Genomic DNA, 10,288 nt, shown 5'->3' with positions numbered 1-10,288 from the left:
GGGGGATGCGGGGTTAGTATATAGGATCCGACCTGAGAAAGGAGGGCGAGATAAAACGATCCATAGGAATGCATTAAAAGTGTGTATAGCCCCCAGGTCCCCGATGGAGAGCCCCGCACCTGCCCCAGTGTCAGAACCGGTGGGACCTGTATGGCCGCCTTATATAGGGTTTTTTCCTGGTCCTAGGGAACCTGAAGGTCCGCGACGCTCTGGAAGAGCGAACCTAGGACAGCCACCTGAGAGGTATGGACATGACGATTAGAACCAGTTGTCAGGGACTGCCAACGGAAAAGTAGGGGGGAATGTGACAAAGGTGAAACGGGGGTTTCTTAAAACTTTTGTAAAGGTTTTTATTGGTGCTTAATGTATAATTATTTGCTCATTTAACCACCATCTTATTATTTTTGTACAACCGTTTTGCACTGTATTGAGTTACAATTGTTTTCCCCCGGTCCCTTGGTTCACTCATTGAGAGACATTCAGTGGCAGAGAGGTGGTCACGAGGTCCCGCCCAAGGCCACGGTCATGGCCAATGTCCCCAGACATTATGTCACCACGGACAAATGAAGGAAGAGAGAGGTGTGGTTTTGACAGGTATAAAAGAGGAGGCGGGACAGTTGAAAGGAGAAGCAGAGCCCAGAGAGAAGGAGGGTCAGACGGAGAGAGGAAGCAGAGGAGGAGGTTGTATGAGAGCCCCGGAATAAAGTGAGGGAACTTGAGCGAGTTACACCAGCCTCCAAGCAGTTGGAAGCCGAGGTGTACCTATCTATGAGCAAAGAGGGAGGAACGATCGAACCGAAGGGGAGGAAGAGAGAGCGAGACCAGACCATAAACAGAGGACCATACGAACCGAGACGAGACCATAAAAGGAGCGCTGAGACGGAGAGTGGTGATAAACGTTGCATACGCAACCTACTCAGCGCCAGGTGTAAAAGCCTGGCCTGTCAGTAAGTACCGATCCATGCAACGTTCATCCTTGTATAAACCACCAACTGTGAAAACGCGCATGTACTTTACCAATGCACAGTGAACTGGTCATAGTTTCTATCATTGCAGAAGGAGAGAAGAAGAAAAGAAGACAAAGACGACTGGCATAAACCCTCTTCCTACTTACCCCCATATATGGACATGCAGCATTTCCCCCTGAAACGAAACGTGTTGAGTACCTCAAAAGCACTTTATTGGCACAGCACTTTACTTAAGTATTGTTGCACAGAAACCCCTGCTAAATTGAAAACCTGTTGACCAAGCCCTGCGTAATTTGCACAACTTTATAATCCATTTTATAGTTGTTGTGTAAATTACTTTGTTGTGTTTTAGTTAGGTTTTATTAGTATAGTGTTATTTTGATTGTTTTTAAGGCAAAGAAGCCACTGTATTAGGGACCAATAAATATACTTACCTTTTTGATACATTTTGCATCCGTGTCCAGTTTCTCAAGGGAATTTTCTAAAGTGTGTGTTCTCAAAACCAAAGTATTGAAACTTACCAATAACTCGAACCTGTGAAAGCCTGTAGAAGTAAAGGTGTATTTAAAGGGGACTCTCCTCTATAACAAAAGTGGCGTAGTCGACAAACTAAACAATATTCAGACTGAAACTCACAATAATTACGCACCCAGCACTTTACTGTGCATTGATATTTTATTGTTGTGAGTTTGATATTGAATTATTTATTAAAGGACAAATAGAGTGTGCAATACCTCAAGATAATTGCAAGTCAAATGTGATACAAATACGGCCTTGTTCACATAGCCTGTTTGTTTGTTTGTTCATTCCTTTGTCCTTCAGTTACTTTGTTTGACCTTGTTTTCTGACCCGTATTATTGAGTTAGTTACTTTGTATATATTTGCCTATTTCATTCATTATTGTATTAATCTGTTCACTTGCCTTGTAGGGGTGTTTGGTCTTCTTTGGTTTAACCACTTTGTTATTTGTTTCTGTTTATTCATTAGTTAGGTAAGTAAGTTTAGCAATTGTATTTTTCTTTTGTTAGGTTTAGGTTAGGGGGTAATTTTCTTTATCAGGTAGACATTTTGCAAATGTAAACCGACACCCTGAAGTTTTTGGCACTTATGAAAAAAAGACAAAAAGAGCTTGAAATCTCTGCACAAAAAAAGGAAAATAAAATCAATTCATTTTTGAAAGCGACTTTGTCCTCCATTATTATGTCACCTCCCCTACCCTAGACAGGGGGTCGTAACAGTGTGTCTTTCTCTCTCTCGCTCTCACTGTCTCTGTGTCTCTGTCTAGCGTGCTCTCTCTCTCTCTCTCTGTCTGTCTCTCGCTCCGTGTCTCTCTCCCCCCCTTGCCAATGCCGAGCGTGATTCTCGCACCTGATTGGCTTAGCCTCGTTGTTGAAGAATGTGTCTGTTGAAAAGCAACAGTGGGAAGTGCGACGTTGAGTAGTGTTACCATGTCCGCGTATTAGAAGCGATGTTGGATTATTAAGAGGTTAGCCTATTTTAATAGACCCGGATGCGTGTTGCTGTCGCTGCACCTGGCAGGCATTTAGGGGGCTTATTTGGTTGCTTCTTTTGGGCTTGTGACGATAGCGTGGGTAATAATGTTTTGTTTGGGATGTACATGGCACGTAAATGACGGACATATTAGCGTGACTGTGGTGGGAATAGGGAGATTACCGCGGTGACTGCAAAGACATAATGTGTAAGTACTATGAGACATTTTTGGCGGTGTGCTAAAGGGTTTCCCTTTCCGGTGTGGTCGCTAATGTGTCGAAATGGTGTTGGACGAAAATAGTTATGCTCCAAAGAGGCAAATGTGTAGTGAGCAATGCAAAGTAGACGAAACAATGCGTAAATGAAGCGCGCACGTTGTGGCTAATGTTGTAGTGACATGTGTGATATGTTGTTGTTGTGTGGATACTGAAACAATCGGACTGGCATCAGGGACACCACCGGAAGGGCTGACTTTTCTCTAATGTAATTGTAGATACTCTACCATACATATTGGACAACATTTTATTAATTAAAAAAATGTTACATAGTGCTGCTTTAATATCTATATTGTCTTTGTTCTCGGTAATGGATAGGATTTGATCATACAATTCTGATAATCTACTGATGTCAGTGAGGTAACAACATTTTCATTTATTTTCTCACCATTTATTTTCTAATCAAGGTTGCTTAATCACTACATTGGTGCAATGTCTTCATCCAGTCTGATTAGCGATATGCTAAATGATAAATAATTATATCACTCCTAAATCTGAATCTGTGAAAGATTTAACATTATCATTGGAAGGACACCTAATAACGCCACTGAACTAATAGGTTAAGGGTGCACACTGCAACAAAGGCCAAACCAGTCAGAAGGAAAAGAAAAAATGCATAATTGTCATGGGAAATAGTAATGTAGTACATTAAGTAACAGAACGATCAGAAAACTGGAATGCAACTTGGAATGTGTGAGAATGTCTCTCCTGCTTTAGGTCAGGCATTTGTCTCTCTGTTGTGCAATGGTTCATTGGTTTGGAGCGCCTCGACAATCACACTGGGGAGCTGTGAATCACTGTTATTGGACAGGATTTCAAGAAGAGATCTATTCTGGGGTATTATGAGAAGTTGAGAACACATTGATATACTAGGAAAATACAATGTATTGTCAGAAAACAGTAAAAAGTCAAAGAATGTTTTTTTTTAAGGTAGAACAAAAGCTAGGAAGTAATATTGAGGTATCTCCTCACCTCTCCACCTTGTGCTCCTGTGTATGTTTTGCTTGAAATGCTTGAAGACATTAATTTCATGCTGAGTTTTGTGCGTGTACTGTACAGTTCTGCAGATTTCTGCTGGGTCTATGCTGTTTGCCTCTCTCTCTCAGCTTGCAGGATGTGCTCCCCCTATCGTGTGCATGCTATGTGTGTGTCTGTGTGTGTGCGTGGCCAGGCTATATAAACCACTCTGCCACAAGAGTGCTACCCTGCAGTGGAGCTCAAGTGTCAGACACAGCAGCAACTGAGAGACAGACAGGACGTGACGGAGAGAAACAGAAGACTGCACTACCGTTCTCAGGCTGTGAGTAGAACATTGACATTCGTGTGCATTTAGGTCGAGCAGAGTGTTGTGTCCTTTTCACTGCAGTATACAGCATCTTGTTAATGTGCATGCAGGCCTATACTGTATCATACATTTTTAGATCATTGTTCACAAGAGCAGATGACTCAGCAGTTCAACTTAGTAAAAAGTAGTCACGTCTATTTGTGTTATCAAGTCTATTCATGTTATCAACTCTCTTTGTTTGTTACGAGTCACGGATAAATGTGATAGTGTTGCTCAGTAGGCAAGCCTCATTAATACTGCAAAGCACTAGGATTCGCACATCGCGCACTGTTTTTCTGCTGACTGACTTCTTCTGACCATCTGAATCTGATGATTATTGGTTGATCCTCTGTGATGCCTCCTATTCAGTGGTTGAAGGGGGAGGCTTTTCCCCTAGCTGTTGTGCTGTGAGTCAGCAGAATGGGCATTAGTGTTTTGTGTTTTGCTGTGCGTGTGCCGTGTACGTGTGTGTGTGTGTGTGTGTGTGTGTGTGTGTGTGTGTGTGTGTGTGTGTGTGTGTGTGCGCGCCGTGTACGCGCGCGCGTGTGTCTGTGTGTGTGTTTGTGTGTGCGTGCGCGTGCGCGTGTGTGTGTGAGAGAGTATGTGTGTGAGTATGTGTGTGTATGTGGGCTGGATGACTTTCCCTGGGCTCAGTGATATTGACCCGAATCTGTCATCAGGCTCCATGGGAGTCTGACCTCAGCATGCCTCTTTTTCTGGGTGGAGCCCAGTCTCATTTAGTGTCAAAACAGAGACATCAAAACATACCTTAAAGGGGAACCTCATTTGCACCCAAATCCAGTTTGAATGAATTTGAGAACATAATAAACATGATGTTGTTGTGTGTTTCAGCTGGAGTCTGACTGGAACTACAGGACACATGGGCTGTAGTCCATTGTAGTCCAGGTACAACCGATATTCCCTTCTTGATGTCACAGGAGAAGGAATCATGATCAAAATGAAAACAAAAACAAAACAACAAAAACACAGAACAGCAACACAAAAAAAAACTAAACACAAAACACTCACAACATCATGTTTATTATGTCCTCAATTTCATGAGTGCAAAATCGGTGAAGTTTCCCTTTAAGCTTTTACACTGGAAGGCTTGACAAAAGCCACAACACTGCTTGACACAAGATTACAGGGTATAGGTGCCAGGTAAGACGCACAGCGAATTGTCCTGTTACGCAGTTGGTCTCAGCAAAAAGTGGTCTATGAAAAAGGAGTCTTGTTATCTTGCTGGGCACTATGAAAGCCATGAAATATGAGCTATATGCCTGTTTGTGAGCTTGCAGCAGTGCTCAGAATAAAGAGGGATATAGTTTGTTTGGCTGCAATGAAATTGACAGAAAAAATATTATTAATTCCTCCCTAACTCCCTGTGCTGTGCTACTGCATGTTTGCAGAAGAATGAACAGTATTATTGTGGTGCCAGAAATGAGCTGGGCACAGAGGCTTACTGAAAAGACCCAGAAGGTCTTTCAAATGGGTATCCAAGCAACTTACACAAAGCCGTCTCTCACACTTGCTAATGGTGTGTGTGTGTGTGTGTGTGTGTGTGTGTGTGTGTGTGTGTGTGTGTGTGTGTGTGTGTGTGTGTGTGTGTGTGTGTGTGTGTGTGTGTGTGTGTGTGTGTGTGTGTGTGTTCATTTGTGCTTGATATTATTAGGAATATGGCTGTGTGCCATTATCCTAGGAGGGGGGGGTGAAGGGGGGGGTGAACCAATAATAATGTGGGAATGGGCTGATCTCAGTTTGTCTCCTGCAGGCAAGTTTTGTTGTGTTATCAAGTCTCTGGATTTGGTACGAAGTTACATTTGATACAGTGTTTCACTCAGCTTGTCTCCTATGCAAGCTATTCGTGTTATCAATAATAAATATGGGAGAGCGGAGGGATGATGTCAGTTTGTGTCCTATGCAGGCATTGCCGTCTCAGCATCACCCATAGTCATGGCCAGAAACCTACTGAAGAATCCCAGTGGAGAAGGTAAGAAGTCTATTTGTACCTACAGAGACCCTACATCACCACTACATCCATATCACACTTACTAACTTTGTAACTATATGAATAGCATCAGGTAGGGCCTGTGGGTGCAAACACAAGCACAGTTGAGAGAAGAAAGAGGTACGGGAAGAGATGGAGAAATGGAGAGATTGGGATGAGAAATAAGAGTATTGATTGAGCAATAAGGTGAAGCCAGGGTGATTCTCGGGGACAATACGGGAAAGAGCCTGGCAATAACATGTTGTATTCTCCTCTGTGGCCCGCTGGGACAACAGAGGAGAACGAACGTTGGCAATAATAACCCAATCATAATTAGAGATTCTCAGAGAATGAGATAATGGAAAATAGCTAGCCTACTAATGAGAGGAGGAGGTGGGAAATCACAAAAGATATATATGGATTGGAGATAGGGAGAGGTTCAGAGATTATCGCGACGACCTTGTTTGCTGTATCGCTGGAGCTTGCTAACTTGCTGTAATAAACCTTTTCTGTTATACTTACTTCGAGTTTGAGAGTGCCTTCATTCTACCAATCCACCTTAGTAAGGAAGACCAAGGGACCCCTTTATTTCCTCACAGGCCCCACTTTGCAATGCATTTTATGACTAGAGAGGACAAAGGAGAACTGCTTTGGGTTACAGTATGAAATCTGTTCAATACTGAAGGTACCCTCTGAAAATGGTCCATTTAACCCATTACTGAAGAAAGGATGCAAGGCATTCTTAAAAAAACATAATCATTTAAGAGTGGAAAACATATATATACTGGTGTACTGTATACATACATACTTACAATGTGTTTTGGGAGTGGTACATGTCCATAATACAAGACTGCTATTGCCAGTATCAGATTGTGCATTTCCATCCCAGAGCAGCTGGAGTCCTGGGAGCTGACAGAGAATGGTGGCAGCCAATGGCAGGTGGAGGACTTGCCCGGAGACTGTGGTCATGACTTCTGTAATGACGGAGTGACTAAATTCTTTGCCACTTCTTTTGAGTGAGTGTGTAGTGTGTTATTATAATGCGTGTGTGTGTGTGTGCGAGCGTGTGTGCGTGTGTGTGTGCGTGTGCGTGTGCGTGTGCGTGTGCGTGTGCGTGTGCGTGTGCGTGTGTGTGTGTGTGTGTGTGTGTGTGTGTGTGTAGACTGGGGTCATTATTTTTTTACCACTTAAACCCTATACTTTTTTCTATTTTGGCTCTACATTAAATATCTTTGTTGAAAATAGCGGTCTACAGTAGAAGCTCACTATATGCGTCTCAATTGTCCTGCAAAAGTTTTCCCCACAATACGGATTCTGGGGTTCAAGTGGTTAATGACCACCCTCCCCCACCCACCCCCCCCCCCTCTCTCTCTCTCTCTCTCTCTCTCTCTCTCTCTCCTAGGCTGTGTCTGAAGAGACAGGTGATTGATCTGCTGGCAGAGGGCTACTCTCCTGAAGATCTGGATGCCCAGCCTGCTGTAAATGTGGAAGACTGGTGAGAAATACAGAAGAAAGTAATACGTCATGTTTATTATGTATCAATGACGATATACAAAAGGGGTGATAAGAGGACAAAGGGTGTGAAAGCCTGTGTTATTTGGTCAGCTGCCATATTTTCCCATGGGGAAGTGCCTCAGCCTGCGAGTGACCTCACAAAGTTTATTTTCAAATGACAGAAATTAGCAATCAAGTCATGGTTCATCGATAGTATATTACATATTTAGTTAATATTTCCATGGACGACTATGAAGATAGTGTTGTCAAACAAATCTATGAAGCCATCAAAGCTGCAGCATCACTTGGAGACAACCCACAGGCACAAAATCTGAAGCTAATCTCAAATGTGTCAACGGTCAACAGACATGGAAGAAACAATCAGCTAAATATGGTGAGCTAAATAGGTTTTCTATAAAATAAAATACTTAACATGTGAGCTCTGATATGGGGGTCAATTATAACATTTAACTTTAGTTCAATTCATCCCCAGCAATCCTGTGGATTGAGTGGGGATGATGAAGGAGTGTAAGGACGTGTGAGTGCTTGATAAAAATGGTTGCTTCCCAGTCTCTAAAAACACTCAAGTATTCATCTTACTTGGCCTGGGCAATTGGGCAACCGTTTTGATCATTAAAATAAACATCCTCTGAAAATGCACGTGGCCCACCTATCTGACCACTTAGATGGGTGGGCTGCAAACGCGTTGGAGAACATGTTGGGAAGCACTGACGGACACACATGCCTCTGCTTGCCTGATTTATTTTTCTCTCGTCCTGCAGGTACAGTGGGAGGTCAGACTGTGGCTGTACCTATGAGGCGACTGTCTGTCTGTTGGATGAGAACCAGGAAGTGCTGCAAGAGTTTAAGCCGGACCCGGTTACCCTGGACCCTGACTGTGATGACTTTGACTGCTCATGGAAGCAGGTACACAGTGAGAGGCAGACCAAGGCACAGACAAGTTGTTCAGCCCTGGCATGAAGCTTGTATATGGTTACCTTTTTTTACCTAGTTTTAATTTGACCCTTTAGTTTAGCCTAGTTGGGTGAGTCCCATGTAATTTTTTGATTGCCTATCCTGTTTTTGTGCCTGTTTTTAAACCCTGTAGCACTTGAGATTTGCAAGAATGTAAAGTGCGTTATAAATACAATGTATTATTATTATTACCTTGATGGCAGTTTTACAGTCAATTCTGTTCTTTGACCTCCAGGTGAGCCACACATTCACCGAGTATGGCCCTGGGCTACGATTCATCTCCTTTGAGCACGGAGGACAGGACACCAAGTACTGGGACGGGTGGTTTGGAGTGAGAGTCACCGGAAGCACTGTTACCATCGAGGTTGATGCCTGAAGCAAGACATGGGGAAGTACAGTAGAGGACATTTATTTGTATGGTGAGGGAGGAGAACTGGCAGAGGGTCAGGTGTAGAACAAAGAGGGGAGTTTAGTTGTGGAGGAAGGGGGAGGGATGATGCTGCACAAAGGATAGAATGAAGATGAATGCTAATGGACACAAGCTTAAAAGGTAGGAGATGGGATTTTTATTAAAAGGTTGGCTGATATGAGCAAAACTGAAGAGCGTCTCTTAGAGGACTAGTTATGCTGTGTTCCTAGCTACAGTAGGTTGCTCCACTCAGTGTCATGCAGTGGCTGTATCTATGCTGAGTAAACAGAGCTGCTGCTATAATTTAAAGGATCTGTCAAATGACATGCTTTGTCTGGGCGTAGTAATGCTACAAAAACTACTACTGAACTACTGTGGTGTCACCCTGGCTTTATTAACGCCTATGGCCTCTAAACTACTGCTTGAAATGCAATGATTACTACTAACAACTCCCTCTGCTCAGTGACACGTCAAGGCATTACATTGTTTTGTTTGGTGGACAGGGATCATCTCTTCGGAAGCAATCAAGTGTTTTATAATGACCAAATAATAAACTATGCATACATTGTACGATCATCAGTCAAGGAATTGCTTGTTTTTGTTTAACTACAGCATGTGGTCACAAATCTCTTTCTTAAGGGAGACTATGCCAATGAATATGGTGGCACCAAAAACAACCAAAGTTTCAAACAATATAAACACCATCTACGGCATTTGTTTGACTTTGGCATTGACCTCAGTGATGTACTGTATTGGGTTCTAGCCTAGCAGCATATCAGGTGGATGGAAATCAGAAGCGGTAGATTAGATTTCAATCACAAAAAAAAAAATTGTGAAATGCCACAATAACTGTATGTAGCATAATATGCTATACAGTATTATAAATTATAACTACTGTATATAACTAACAACCACATATCACTTATTTCCTGCTTATGTAAAACTGAACTTATTAATACAGTGGCTTGACTCAAGTACACAGACTTATGATGAACTACACACACTAGCAATAATAATAATCAATACAAGCAAGGGTAGGGTCATAGACTGAATTGCACTTCACCTAACAACCCTACAGAAATGGAAGACAGCAAGACCATGTCATACAAACGTGATCCAATTCTAAAGGAATTTGGAGCGTGCATGTTTTTCAAGATGTCTATAAATGCTCTGTTTGTCTAAAGGAACAGGATCGCTAATAATCAGACTTCTTACCCTGAGACCGAAGTATTCCTACAAGTTGAAGACACATTTTGTGTATGAAGTGAGAACACATCTTGCTTGTGGGGCAAATGCTCTGGGACAACTATATTTAAGTGGCTTATATACAGAATGGAAACGACCTGCTACAGCTACAGTCTCCCA

At 42.6% G+C, this 10,288-nt stretch overlaps 1 protein-coding gene across 2 annotated transcripts; it reads left to right on the top strand.

Annotated features, from left to right (window-relative positions):
* Positions 1-3,793: 3,793 nt before the first annotated feature.
* On the top strand, positions 3,794-9,758 carry fbxo2 (F-box protein 2). 2 transcript variants are annotated; one of them, XM_080423179.1, is made up of 7 exons: positions 3,794-4,034; positions 4,911-4,964; positions 5,983-6,048; positions 6,935-7,061; positions 7,448-7,540; positions 8,322-8,466; positions 8,750-9,758. In XM_080423179.1, the coding sequence occupies exons 3-7, from the start codon at positions 6,012-6,014 to the stop codon at positions 8,888-8,890; spliced, it is 543 nt and encodes a 180-aa protein (XP_080279305.1). In that variant the 5' UTR covers positions 3,794-4,034; positions 4,911-4,964; positions 5,983-6,011; the 3' UTR covers positions 8,891-9,758. The 2 variants fall into 2 exon arrangements, with proteins under 2 accessions (XP_080279305.1, XP_080279304.1); XM_080423178.1 differs by lacking the exon at positions 4,911-4,964 and having other exon boundaries at positions 3,797-4,034.
* Positions 9,759-10,288: the final 530 nt, after the last annotated feature.

The sequence above is a fragment of the Gymnoscopelus braueri genome (genome assembly GCF_963280865.1).
Source record: "Gymnoscopelus braueri genome assembly, chromosome: 3".
NCBI lineage: Eukaryota > Metazoa > Chordata > Actinopteri > Myctophiformes > Myctophidae > Gymnoscopelus > Gymnoscopelus braueri.
Note: the sequence above shows the minus strand (reverse complement) of the source record. Positions and strands in the feature narration are given on the sequence as shown.